Genomic DNA, 15,131 nt, shown 5'->3' on the forward strand with positions numbered 1-15,131 from the left:
TTCCAGTAAAATTGCAAAATCACAACCTCTCAACCTCTATATCCCTCAACCATTAGGGACATACACGAATCCAATGGTTTACAAATATCTCAATGGATCCACCTTTGATTGGTTTTGTAGTGCCTATGAATGAATGTCAAATCCTCAACTAGTCTGTTATATAATCACCAGATCCCTAGGTGAGTCATTTCTTCATCCTAGTGGGTTCGGGAGTGTTGTGCTGGCAGACATTTTGGCTACACTGTAGACGTGTCACAGACACTGGCTGTGTAAATGCACTAGATTATATAACCTGTTCTGTTAAATATGCATAACACATTCATTAAAAATGTTAGTATTTATTTTTTGAAAATACAGCAAAAAAAATGTGCTTCCTTAGATTTCAGACAAACTTTTCAAATGGCTTTAATTCAGAAGTGTAACCTTTTACAATAAATATTTACATTCAACGAGACACACCAAAACCAAGAATTAAACAAAAAAAGAAAAACAGACAAATTCCACTCAAACTGCAGGAATGGACTTTAATTGTCCTAATATGGTAGGCTTGTAACTCCTAAGTGGTTTTCAAGTAAGGATAGTTGGAAGTTTGCTTAAATGGAAATAAACATGACATCAGAATGACTAAATCCTGTGACTTCCTGTCCCATAATAGAAAACAATTGGTTGATTCTTATCAATACATGTATTTTCTATTCCACTCTGCAAACATCAAGATCGGTTTAGGATACCTACTGCAATACACTGGCAGGACCCATCCGTTTGCCACTGTTACGACAACTGACTAAACATAAGGATTGACAAATAAGAACAAGGCTGTTTGTACACCAAGCAACTGAAGTACAAGTCAGGCAATCCCTTCTTTTAACTTTGTTGTTCATGTAACTTTAAATTATATTAAAACAGCATACTTTATTCAGAATAACATTTCCATCCATGATTAGTGTATTTGCAATAATCATGTAACACACAAAGGTAGCGGGCAAGGCACCAGGTTTATGTAGGACATGATGTGAATGATAAGGCACCACTTGAGCAAGGCTTTCCAACTATTTATTTTCTTCATTTATAAGCGAGGTACTTGACTTCAAATAATGGAACACACAGTTCTTACAACCATTTTTATCTACAGCTAATCAAAATATATTACACCTCGGTGGCACAGGTGTGTGTTGCCTTAGTAATGCCTTTTAGCCTTGTCTGTAGGAATCACTCATGACATCCCTCTTCTAGGCCTTTGTGGAGCCAGGTTCAGAGTTTGCAGGTGACCTGGGCCACTTTCGAGCTTGTCTTTTTGTTCAGGGAACGACAGATAAAAGCTCCAGCATCCATCAGCTTTGGCAGGTCCACTCCCTGAGATAGAGAGGAAGGACAGAGTCACACACAAACAGGGAACTCATTGTGTGCACTGACTAGTTTAAAAAAGAACTGGTTCTCCTACAGATCAAAACGCTTTGTGTCGAAGTAAACACTGATGACAATGATGCTGTCAATACAGAGGAAGTAGAACACTATCTCGTAACAGTTTGCCAGATTCCATTGAACTGAGGGAGGAAGTGAAAGTGGGAGACCGGTAAAAAGAGGAGGGAAGAGGAGAATTCTCACCGTCTGAATGCCAAGTCCGTGCAGCATGTACACCACATCTTCTGTGGCCACATTGCCAGAAGCCCCTTGTGCATATGGACACCCGCCAAGGCCAGCCACTGACGAGTCCACAACACTGATACCCATCTGCAAAAAGCAAACAGCATCTTCATCAAATGCATGCCAGTAGAATTCCAGTACTATTCATACAGCAATCAGAGTCCTCTATATTGCACTCAGCTTCAGAGTCGATATTCACGTCATAACAAGGAATTCCCCTCGACCAAGCCCAGAAATTGGGGTAAACATACCTCCATTGTAAAAGAGCCAACTTCGTCGTAGATTTTTTTGTTATACAGTGGGGCAAAAAAGTATTTAGTCAGCCACCAATTGTGCAAGTTCTTTCACTTAAAAAGATGAGGTCTGTAATTTTCATCATAGGTACACTTCAACCAAGACAGACAAAATGAGAAGAAAAAAAAATCCTGAAAAATCACATTGTAGGATTTTTAATGAATTTATTTGCAAATGGTGGAAAATAAGTATTTGGTCACCTACAAACAAGATTTCTGGCTGTCACAGACTTGTAACTTCTTTAAGAGGCTCCTCTGTCCTCCACTCGTTACCTGTATTAATGGCACCTGTTTGAACTTGTTATCAGTATAAAAGACACCGATCCACAACCTCAAACAGTCACACTCCAAACTCCACTATGGCCAAGACCAAAGAGCTGTCAAAGGACACCAGAAACAAAATTGTAGACCTGCACCAGGCTGGTAAGACTGAATCTGCAATAGGTAAGCAGCTTGGTTTGAAGAAATCAACTGTGGGAGCAATCATTAGGAAATGGAAGACATACAAGACCACTGATAATCTCCCTCGATCTGGGGCTCCACGCAAGATCTCACCCCGTGGGGTCAAAATGATCACAAGAACAGAGCAAAAATCCCAGAACCACACAGGGGGATCTAGTGAATGACCTGCAGAGAGCTGGGACCAAAGTAACAAAGTCTACCATCAGTAACACACTACGCCGCCAGGGACTCAAATCCTGCAGTGCCAGACGTGTCCCCCCGCTTAAGCCAGTACATGTCCAGGCCCGTCTGAAGTTTGCTAGAGAGCATTTGGATGATCCAGAAGAAGATTGGGAGAATGTCATATGGTCAGATGAAAACAAAATATAACTTTTTGGTAAAAACTCAACTCGTCGTGTTTGGAGGACAAAGAATGCTGAGTTGCATCCAAAGAACACCATACCTACTGTGAAGCATGAGGGTTGTTTTTCTGCAAAGGGACTAGGACGACTGAGCCGTGTAAAGGAAAGAATGAATGGGGCCGTGTATCATGAGATTTTGAGTGTAATCCTCCTTCCATCAGCAAGGGCATTGAAGATGAAACGTGGCTGGGTCTTTCAGCATGACAATGATCCCAAACACACCGCCCGGGCAACGAAGGAGTGGCTTCGTAAGAAGCATTTCAAGGTCCTGGAGTGGCCTAGCCAGTCTCCAGATCTCAACCCCATAGAAAATCTTTGGAGGGAGTTGAAAGTCCGTGTTACCCAGCAACAGCCCCAAAACATCACTGCTCTAGAGGAGATCTGCATGGAGGAATGGGCCAAAATACCAGCAACAGTGTGTGAAAACCTTGTGAATACTTACAGAAAGCGGTTGACATTGCCAGCAAAGGGTATATAACAAAGTATTGAGATAAACTTTTGTTATTGACCAAATACTTATTTTCCACCATAATTTGCAAATAAATTCATAAAAAATCCTACAATGTGATTTTCTGGATTTTTTTCTCTCATTTTGGCTATCATAGTTGAAGTGTACCTATGGTGAAAATTATAGGCCTCTCATCTTTTTAAGTGGGAGAACTTGCACAATTGGTGGCTGACTAAATACTTTTTTGCCCCACTGTATGTTGTTCAATGTACAGTACATGTAACCAGGTTTTAAAATGTAAAAAATTCAGAACTACAGTTTGCAATGCTCCCACGTAGGGAAATAGAGCCTGCGAGAAGAGCCCTGTGGCTTCAGGCTATTCGGGTTGGGAGAGTAGGAAATGTGGGGACCCGGTGTCCAAGTAGGCTACACGTTACTACCGGTTAAAAGTTTTAAAACACCTACTCATTCAAGGGTTTTTATTTATTTGTAGTATTTTCTACATTGTAGAATAATAGTGAAGACATGAAAACTATGAAATAACACATGGAATAATGTAGTAACCAAAAAAATGGTTAAACAAATAGAAATATATTTTTTATTTGAGATTCTTCGAAGTAGCCACCTTAAGCCTTGATGACAGCTTTGCACACTCTTGGGTTTCTCTCAATCAGCTTCATGAGGTAGTCACCTGGAATGCATTTCAATTAACAGGTGTCCCTTCTTAATGTGGATTTTCTGTCCTTCTAAATGTGTTTGAGCCAATCAGTTGTGTTGTGACAAGGCAGGGCTTGTATACAGAAGATAGCCCTATTTAGTAAAAGACCAAGTCCATATTAGGGCAAGGACAGATCAAATAAGCAAAGAGAAATGACAGTCCAACATTTCATTAAGACATGAAGGTCAGTCTATACGGAACACTTCAAGAATTTTGAAAGTTTCTTCAAGTGCTGTTGTAAAAACCATCAAGCGCTCTGATGAAACTGGCTCTCATGAGGACCGCCACGGGAATGGCAGACCCAGAGTTACCTCTGCTGCAGAGGATAAGTTCATTAGAGTTACCAGTCTCAGAAATTGCAGCCCAAATAAATGCTTCAGAGTTAAAGTAACAGACACATCAACATAAACTGTTCAGAGGAGACTGTGTGAATCAGGGCTTCATGGTTGAATTGCTGCAAAGAAACCACTACAAAAGGACACCAATAAGAAGAGACTTGCCTGGGCCAAGAAACACAAGCAATGGACATTAGACTGGTGGAAATCTATCCTTTGGCCTGGAGTCCAAATTGGAGATTTTTGATCCAACCGCTGTGTATAATCTCCGCATGTGTATTTCCCACCGTAAAGCATGGAGGTGGTGTTATGGTGTGAGGGTGCTTTACTGGTGACACGGTCTGTGACTTATTTAGTATTCAAAGCACACTTAACAAGCATGGCTACCACAGCATTCTACAGCGATACGCCATCCCATCTGGTTTGGGCTTAGTTTAATTTATTTTTCAATATGACAATGACACAACACACCTCCATGCTGTATAAGAGCTATTTTACCAAGGAGTGTGATAGAGTGCTGCATCAGATGACCTAGCCTCCACAATCCCCCCGATCTCAACTGAATGGTGATGGTTTGGGATGAGTCTGACCGCAGAGTGAAGGAAAAGCAGCCAACAGGTGCTCAGCATTTGTGGGAACACCTTCAAGACTGTTGGAAAAGCATTCCAGGTGAAGCTGGTTGAGAGAAGGCCAAGAGTGTGCAAAGCTGTCATCGAGGCAAAGGGTGATTACGCATTAAGAAGGAAAGAAATTCCACAAATTAACTTAAGGCACACCTGTTAATTGAAATACATTCCAGGTGACTACCTCATGTAGCTGGTTGAGAGAATGCCAAGCTGTCATGATGGCAAATTGTGGCTATTTGAAAAATATAAAATATATTTAAATTTGTTTAACACCTTTTTGGTTACTACATTATTCCATGTGTTATTTCATAGTTGTGATGTATTCACTATTATTCTACATTGTAGAAATTAGCAAAAATAAAGAAAAACCCTTGAATGAGTAGGTGTTCTAAAACTTTTGACCGGTAGTGTAGCTATGTGTATGGAAAACATTTCATCACAGGTAAGACATTTAACTTGTATAGTCTGTAACTCTACTCACTCTTGTAGCTGTATCATCTATTTGTTTGTGTTGTTGGTCTTGGCTAGCTTAATATTCTTGTTGGTAGCAAGCAGGCAGTTAGAAAAGCCAAGGCTAGCTTTTTCAAGCAGAAATTTGCTTCCTGCAACACTAACTCAAAAAAGTTCTGGGACACTGTAAAGTCCATGGAGAATAAGAACACCTCCTCCCAGCTACCCATTGCACTGAAGATAGGAAACACTGTCACCACTGATAAATCCACCTTAATTTCAATAAGCATTTTTCTACGGCTGGCCATGCTTTCCACCTGGCTACTCCTACCCCGGTCAACAGCACTGCACCCCCAACAGCAACTCGCCCAAGCCTTCCCCATTTCTCCTTCTCCCAAATCCATTCAGCTGATGTTCTGAAAGAGCTGCAAAATCTGGACCCCTACAAATCAGCCGGGCTAGACAATCTGGACCCTTTCTTTCTAAAATTATCTGCCGAAATTGTTGCCACCCCTATTACTAGCCTGTTCAACCTCTCATGTCGTCTGAGATTCCCAAAGATTGGAAAGCAGCTTCGGTCATCCCCCTCTTCAAAGGGGGGGACACTCTTGACCCAAACTGCTACAGACCTATATCTATCCTACCATGCCTTTCTAAGGTCTTCGAAAGCCAAGTCAACAAACAGATTACCGACCATTTCGAATCTCACCATACCTTCTCTGCTATGCAATCTGGTTTCAGAGCTGGTCATGGGTGCACCTCAGCCACGCTCAAGGTCCTAAACGATATCTTAACCGCCATCGATAAGAAACATTACTGTGCAGCCGTATTCATTGATCTGGCCAAGGCTTTCGACTCTGTCAATCACCACATCCTCATCGGCAGACTCGAGAGCCTTGGTTTCTCAAATGATTGCCTCGCCTGGTTCACCAACTACTTCTCTGATAGAGTTCAGTGTGTCAAATCGGAGGGTCTGCTGTCCGGACCTCTGGCAGTCTATGGGGGTGCCACAGGGTTCAATTCTTGGACCGACACTCTTCTCTGTATACATCAATGAGGTCGCTCTTGCTGCTGGTGAGTCTCTGATCCACCTCTACACAGACAACACCATTCTATATACTTCCGTCCCTTCTTTGGACACTGTTAACAACCCTCCAGGCAAGCTTCAATGCCATACAACTCTCCTTCCGTGGCCTCCAATTGCTCTTAAATACAAGTAAAACTAAATGCATGCTCTTCAACCGATCGCTACCTGCACCTACCCGCCTGTCCAACATCACTACTCAGGACGGCTCTGACTTAGAATACGTGGACAACTACAAATACTTAGGTGTCTGGTTAGACTGTAAACTCTCCTTCCAGACCCATATCAAACATCTCCAATCCAAAGTTAAATCTAGAATTGGCTTCCTATTTCACAACAAAGCATCCTTCACTCATGCTGCCAAACATACCCTTGTAAAACTGACCATCCTACCAATCCTCGACTTTGGCGATGTCATTTACAAAATAGCCTCCAATACCCTACTCAACAAATTGGATGCAGTCTATCACAGTGTAATCCGTTTTGTCACCAAAGCCCCATATACTACCCACCATTGCGACCTGTACGCTCTCGTTGGCTGGCCCTCGCTTCATACTCGTCGCCAAACCCACTGGCTCCATGTCATCTACAAGACCCTGCTAGGTAAAGTCCCCCCTTATCTCAGCTCGCTGGTCACCATAGCATCTCCCACCTGTAGCACACGCTCCAGCAGGTATATCTCTCTAGTCACCCCCAAAACCAATTATTTCTTTGGCCGCCTCTCCTTCCTGTTCTCTGCTGCCAATGACTGGAACGAACTACAAAAATCTCTGAAACTGGAAATACTTATCTCCCTCACTAGCTTTAAGCACCAACTGTCAGAGCAGCTCACAGATTACTGCACCTGTACATAGCCCAACTATAATTTAGCCCAAACAACTACCCCTTTCCCAACTGTATTTAATTTTTATTTATTTATTTAGCTCCTTTGCACCCCATTATTTTTATTTCTACTTTGCACATTCTTCCATTGCAAAACTACCATTCCAGTGTTTTACTTGCTATATTGTATTTACTTTGCCACCATGGCCTTTTTTGCCTTTACCTCCCTTCTCACCTCATTTGCTCACATTGTATATAGACTTGTTTATACTGTATTATTGACTGTATGTTTGTTTTACTCCATGTGTAACTCTGTGTCGCTGTATCTGTCGAACTGCTTTGCTTTATCTTGGCCAGGTCGCAATTGTAAATGAGAACTTGTTCTCAACTTGCCTACCTGGTTAAATAAAGGTAAAATATATATTTTTTTTTAAAAGCTAGCACCTGCGTAGCAGCTAGCGCCATCATTAAAAGGGGCATAAGAGAAGCCCTACAGCATTACATTTTTGTAAGATGTGAGAACGCTCTAGAGCAGGCAATGTTGAAAAGTCATCTTTAGACATGTTGTACCTTTCTTAAATGTAGTTTTGCAATTGACTAAAACAAGCAGAACAAGTCACGTTTTTTTGCTGTGAGCCAATGGGGTAAACACGGGTTGGTATCCCCATAGGCGAGTGGGGCCGCAATGTTCTATCTAATGCCAACTGGGACTATACAGTACCTGCAGAGCAATGAGAATGTTGGCCAGGGCCTGACCGTAGGTGTCATGGCAGTGGACTGCCAGAGCGTTGACAGGCACCTCCCTGCTCACCGCCTGCAGCATCTCAGTCATGCCACCTGGGGTACCCACACCTATGGTGTCACCCAGAGATATCTCATAGCAACCCATGGAGTACAGACGCTTGGCTACCTGCATTAAAGAGTTACAAGTGAAATCCTCAAGCAGTTTTAAAGCTCTATAACAATGTTCAATTAAATCTATTTGGAGAATAATGACATTTAAGGGAAGATGAGATATTTCTCAGTGAAAAGGGAAGGAATGCTAGGCTTGGTCTGAGTCAGAGGAACTCACCTGAGCCACTTTGTCTGGTGACACCTTGCCCTCATATGGGCATCCCAGCACACATGACACATACCTGAGGGAACAGAGCATGGACATAAGAGGAATGTGACCAACCCTACAGATTTTCTCCATTGACAATCACTGCTCCTCATTTTCTACCTCGGCTTCTTTGTCCGTCTGTCAGTCCGTCTTACCCTCTGACTGGCACGCCGGCCTCTTTGGCTGCTTTGGTGACGACCTCAAAGCGCTGCAGGCTCTCATCCACAGAGCAGTTTATGTTCTTCTTACTGAACAGCTCCGAGGCTGCACCAAATATGGCCACCTCTGCAGCTCCTGCATTCACCTGGGAAAACAAACAGCAACATACTTGCTCGATACCTACAATATAAAGTAGGACACTGATTTTACAACAGTGTATGATGACGCTTGATGGAATTCATTAGTTATTCTAACTTCTCGCTTTTAAGTAATTTGTGTATAGATATGATATTGAGGTGACATAAGCAGAGTGCCATGGAGCCCAGGTAGGAACTTACAGCTGCCAGGAATCCCTTGAGGTTGGGGGTCAGAACGGGGTAGGACACACCTGGCCTTCTGTGGATCCCCATCATCACCTCCACCTGGTCTGCCATCTGCCAATCAGGGGGGAAAAGACATCAACAATGATGGATAAATGAAGATGTCCCACTCAGGCCATTTACAATTTATTTTAAATTGTTCTGTCTGCTTAACGGGGGTAGCTCTCCCATAGACACCAATGCATTAGCAGCTGGGTCTGATCTGCTTAGTTCATTGACTGTATATGAACTTGAAGAAATGAAGGAGTGTGATGTCTCACTTCCTCTTCCGTCTCTGAGGACACATCACAAACTATGCAATGGAGTCTTCGCTAAGTCCCGGTACCCTTGGTTATTGTTACAACCTTGGACAACATTTTTCCGGGAAGTCAAATACATCCACTGGCAAAATCCCCTCACAATGATCTCAAACTGTGTTTCTAATACACTATTAAACACACTATTTTGTATTTATTAAGGATCCCCACTCTTCCTAGGGTCCAGCAACATTAAGGCGGTTATTTACAATTTGAAATATTACACGACATTACATTTCATAACACTTTACCCAATACATTTAGTGTGTTCCCTCAGGGCCACTTGCAAATCAGGAAACTCTTAGGGTATGTTGTGGAGAACGGTCATTACAATTGCTTCATGGGAACCTGGTAAAATGTTTGTAGTATAGCAAACCACTGAACGGCTCTGAATTCACTGTAAGCATGCAATCAAAGCTATAAACACATTTGGAACTAACAGCAGATGGGGGTTGTATTCATAACAACTTGGCTAAACATACATTTTGAGAAAACAAGTTATATTAAGTGGCTAGCTAGCGTTAGCAACATTTGGTGGTCAATGAGACAGAGCTAGCTAACCAGCTGAGCTAGCAAACTATGTAACAAAAGTATAATTTAGGAGTCGAAAAATACTCCAACAGGCTCTGCATTTCAGGAATCACAATGGCAAGTACTCCTGGTGCACTGCTCAATTACAATTACCATTTACACATTTAAAATTAAAATCTCTGTTTTCATGCAATTTAAACGTGAGCTTGGCTCAGGTTAGCTAGCTAAGTTATATTCATAATATAGCTAACTCATCTGCTGTCGATATCAGGATATGATCTGAGTGCACTAGTTACAGTGCCTCCAGAATGTATTCATACCCCTTGACCTATTCCAATGTTGTGTTGTAGCCTGAATTCAAAATTTATAAAATAGTTTACACACAATACCCCATAATGACAAAGTAAAAACATGTTTTTCAAAATGTTTGCTAAATGTACTGAAAATAAAATACAGAAATATATACATTTACATAAGTATTCACACCTGAGTCAATACATCGTGGAAGCAACTTTGGCAGCGATTACAGCTTTGAGTTGTTTTGGCTATGTCTATCACATTTGCACATCTGGATTTAGGTATTTTCTTCCATTCTTCCTTGCAGATTTTTTCAAGCTCTGTTAAGTTAGATGGGAAGCAGCGGTGAACAACATTCAAGTCTTTCCATGGGATTAGCGCCATAGCATGCTGCCACCACCATGCTTCACGGCAGGGATGGTGTTAAGACAGGTGATGAGCTGTACCTGGTTCTCCAGACATAGTGCTTTGCATCCAGGCCAAAAGTGTAAAACTTTTGTCTCATCAGACCAGAATATTTAATCTTATTCTCGCAGTCTTTCACATTCCATTTAGCAAATTTCAGGCATGCTGTCATGTGCCTTTTTCTCAGGAGTGGCTTCCATCTGGCCACTCTCCCATAAAGCCCAGATTGGTGAAGTGAGGTAGAGACTGTTGTCCTTCTGGCAGTAGTTGCATATTCAGAGTAGTTGCATATTTATTCAATTATGTTTCTTTCTAAATCATGTCCAAACAATTGAAATGGCCAGAGGTGGACTCCAAGTTGTAGGGACCTCTCAAGGATGATCAAAAGAAATTGGATCCACCTGAACTCAATTTGGAGTGTCATAGTAAAAGGGGTGTGAATACGTTGTTGTGGAGCTCTGTCAGGAGCTCCCTCGGGGCAGTCCCGTTAGTTCTCTTACATATTGCTTACACAGACAAGTTATATATGCATGATTTACATGATTCATTATTTACTTTTGGTTCATGCATGTGACCAACCAATACCACATGAGGCTTCTTTTCCAAGCGGAGACCTTGAAACTGATATACCCATTTATGTTCTCAAACCAATGTTCTGGGTGTACTGCCAAATTGCTTATACTAATAGTGAGGATTCCTCCAGAGCCGGATCAATCAGTCACTTGCATGAACCCAGTCGAAATGGTTATTAGAAAAGCACAAACATAACATTTTCCTTCACAATGTAAATGATATATTTCTGGATTTCATTTTCAATAAATTTGAAAATATGTTTTTCACTGTCATTATGGGGTATTGTGAGTAGATAGGTGAGAGAAAAAATATATTTAAAACATTTTTAATTCAGGCTATAACAACATGTGGAATAAGTCAAGGGGTATGAATACTTTCTGAAGGCATTGAAGCTCGAAAAGTGGTTAGTAGCTTTGACTGCGTGCTGGCAGTGCATTTAGACCCATCCAGTGGTTAGGCACAGTTCAAACTTCATTTTACCAGGTTCCTGTGAAGCAATTGTAACGACAATCTACCACAACACACGTAAGAGTCTCCTGAACAGAAAGAGTTTAATGTTTCATCTGTATGTTCTATAAAGGAAAAATGGGTGTCAAATGAAGCTTTACAGTTTCCTCTGTAATATAAGCAGTATTTTGATTTCAATAATTTTCTTACAAATAATCAATATTGAAAAATAAACATGAATATTTAAAATATAAAACATTTGATTTGTCTAAATTCTCAATATATTGAACATAATCTACTGTACAGGCATATCAAAGTTCTAGAGTGGGATCTCTGCTAGTTTGAGTTATGTTCCAATTTGTAAGCATTTCCAACAGAGTGAATGTGAAAATGGATCAAAATTGGTCACCCTCTGCTGGTTATTTGCAGGATGTGCAATGATGCAATCCAACAGCATACCACCCTGCATCCCACTGCTGGCTTGTCTCTGAAGCTAATTAGGGTTTGTCCTGCTTAGACCAGATGCTCCTGGATGTAGTGTTGGAGGGCCAGTAGGAGGTACTCTTTCCTCTGGTCAAAAACAAAAATATCCCAATGCCCCGGGGCAGTGATTGGGGACATTGCCTTGTGTAGGGTGCCGTCTTTCAGATGGGACATTAACTGGTGTCCTGACTCTCTGTGCTCACGAAAGATCCCATGGCACGTAAGAGCAGGGGTGTGAACCCTGGTGTCCTGGCTAAATTCCCAATCCTGCCCTCATACCGTCATGGTCACCTAATCATCCCCAGCTTACAATTGGCTCATACATCACCCTCTCCCCTGTACCTATTCCCCGTTTTATATTTTCTATAATTTTGTTTATATTTTTCAATATTCATATATGAATGTAATAAAATTGTTATTGAAATGAAAATATTACCCATTCTACAGAGGAAGTAGTAAAGCTTCATATGAAACACATTTTTCCTCTGTAGCACATACAGATTAAACATTATGGAGTCTTAAAGGAGGCCTGGGTAAGGCCAAAATGTAAAATGTTCTAACTTCAATTAATTATTTCTCTATTAAGATACAAATATATGTCAACAATCCTTCCAAAGGACCCTTCTATGGCATTCAATTTAGTTAAAAAGCCCCCAAATCATGGTCCCAAATCACTCTAGTAAGCTCACCTGTGGAACCCATTTCGGGGAGACAAAGCTCGTGGCTTCAATGACAGAAAGACCCGCCTCTGAGAGCATGTCAATCAGGTGAATCTTAACTTCAGAAGGAACGACAGTCTGACAGGGCCAACAGGAGAGAGACAGGAGTTATGACAATAAAATCTGCAACCGGTGGCTTTTGACCCAGTTCCCCATAACTAGAAGGACAAACTTTTTCATCATGAGTTTGAGTGACACGCCCACCCACTCAATCCAATGCAATGGACCGCCAAAAATATGTAATTCACTGGTGGACTGATTTAAAATGACCAAATCTTAATAAAGTGAAATATTACCTTCTCGTTTTGCAGGCCATCCCTGGGTCCCACCTCCACTATCTTTACCCTCTCTGGGAGAGTTTTCCCTGCAGACGCGCCATCCTGAACCTGTCAACAGAGCGTTGTGAGACAGTGCACGTAACGTTAGTTAAAAGCAACACACACGCTCAGATTAAGGCAAACCATATCGCATTATGGCTATGACATTGACGGTTATACCAAAATATAGTATCACACACACATTTAAAAATCGGCATTTATCATCAATTCTAACAAAAACAGCTAGCCAACCTAGTATCAATGATACTGGTACTGTAGTCGCTAGCTAGCAAACGTAGGCTAACAACAGGCGCTTGTGTTTATTTAAGGGCACTCATTTGCAATCAAATGTAGCTAGTCAAAAAAGCAAGCCACTGCATTGAGGAGACATTGAAAAAGAAAAACATATGGACTTACTAATTTTGCCACTGCTGCTGAACGACTCAAGGATAAACATTGAAGACCCATTCTTGAACCAAAACAGCTTCTTTTGACAAATCTCATGACAGCCGCCATTTTAGTCCAACATTAGCGTTAGCGTTAACGTCAATTTCTTCTTCTTCTTCTTCTTCTTCTTCTTCTTCTTTGGTATCATGGCGTTCACACATTTTGTTTGTGCATGCTGCCACCTACTGTGCGGTAGCGTGTGTTCAATCACGTTACATTTGTGATACAAAAATTGCACCATCAACCAACCCTACACCCATATACCACAATATAATAAAAATCAGTCTCGAAATATCTTATAACTCTTCTGCAGTCAAATCTCGTACACCCAGGTACTTCTCTTGCAGCTGTCACCTACACTCATTAAACACCCACTACCCCATTACACTACGTTGACCCTAACTTCTCCTGAACCATGCCAAAGGCCTGGGAGGACGGGACACCACCACTCAACACACCCTGTAACTCTTCTGAAGTCAAATCTCGTAAACTCAAATACTTCTCTGCAACTGCCACCACATCTATTTCCTGTGATTTACAGTGTGCTCCATTTCTGCAGCACAGAAGATAACCATTGAACGATAAGAAGTCAACCTTACTGAAGCATATATCAGTCGTTGGCTTATCCCTCTATGCTGGCACCAATCTACTCTCACGATCCCTCACCCTTGACCCCATCCTCCTCTACTTTCTTCACTGCCTCATCATGACACCTTCTGCACAACTCTGACTCTGGGCATTTCAATCTGCCTCTCTCGCACCGGACACTTCCAATCCCCAACAACATGGGCACCCCTACAGTTGACGCACACAACTTTATCCACTGAAACTACACAATCATTTGTCCCATGCCTATGGGGAGTGATTCAGGACAGAATTCAGCCTAGTGAAGCTACTGATACCTCTCACCAAGTCCCCTAACATCTTCCTAGCGCAATAAGATACTGCCATCAATTAACATGGATTGTCAATGGAGTTTTTTTCTATGGCATCAAACCGCCGACACGTTCATGTCATGTTCATCTCATGTCACGTGACACATCATATAGACGTTTCTTATGAAAGATCTCACCTTGAAAGCCTTAACAACATCTACATAACATCTACGTGTACATCATGCTTTCACGTTGTGTACACTCGATACTTATGTGTCACATATTATTTTATGTGAAAGTTTTGTTTTCATTAAAGATCTCACCAAATATGCATTTCACCTCTATATAAAAAATATGTATATGGCTAGTTGATTTGCAGCCAGCTCTCCTTCTCCATGGCTGACGTGAGTAAGACATTTAAACGTGCTAACCATAGCAAGGCTGCCGGCCCAGACAGCATCCCTAGCCGTGTACTCAGAGCATGAGCAGACCAGCTGGCTGGTGTGTTTACTGACATATTCAATCTCTCCCTATCCCAGTCTGCTGTCCCCACATGCTTCAAGATGGCCACCAATGTTCCTGTACCCAAGAAGGCATAGGTAACTGAACTGAATGACCATCGTCCTGTAGCACTCACTTCTGTCATCATGAAGTGCTTTGAGAGACTAGTCAAGGATCATATCACCTCCACCTCTACCTGCCAACCTAGACCCACTGCAATTTGCGTACCACCCCAATAGGTCCACAGATTATGCAATCGCCATCACACTGCACACTGCTTTATTCCATCTGGACAAGAGGAATACTAACTACGTAA

The 15,131-nt window shown here is 41.7% G+C and overlaps 1 protein-coding gene across 1 annotated transcript; it reads right to left on the bottom strand.

Annotated features, from left to right (window-relative positions):
• Positions 1-389: 389 nt before the first annotated feature.
• On the bottom strand, positions 390-13,578 carry LOC109903957 (hydroxymethylglutaryl-CoA lyase, mitochondrial-like). Its single transcript, XM_020500990.2, has 9 exons — positions 13,410-13,578; positions 12,972-13,061; positions 12,646-12,753; positions 8,883-8,978; positions 8,541-8,689; positions 8,356-8,419; positions 8,005-8,193; positions 1,606-1,731; positions 390-1,353 (listed from the first exon to the last, which is right to left on the bottom strand). The coding sequence occupies exons 1-9, from the start codon at positions 13,506-13,508 to the stop codon at positions 1,252-1,254; spliced, it is 1,023 nt and encodes a 340-aa protein (XP_020356579.1). The 5' UTR covers positions 13,509-13,578; the 3' UTR covers positions 390-1,251.
• Between the last annotated feature and the right edge of the window lie 1,553 nt (positions 13,579-15,131).

The sequence above is a fragment of the Oncorhynchus kisutch genome, linkage group LG14 (assembly GCF_002021735.2).
Source record: "Oncorhynchus kisutch isolate 150728-3 linkage group LG14, Okis_V2, whole genome shotgun sequence".
Taxonomy (NCBI): domain Eukaryota; kingdom Metazoa; phylum Chordata; class Actinopteri; order Salmoniformes; family Salmonidae; genus Oncorhynchus; species Oncorhynchus kisutch.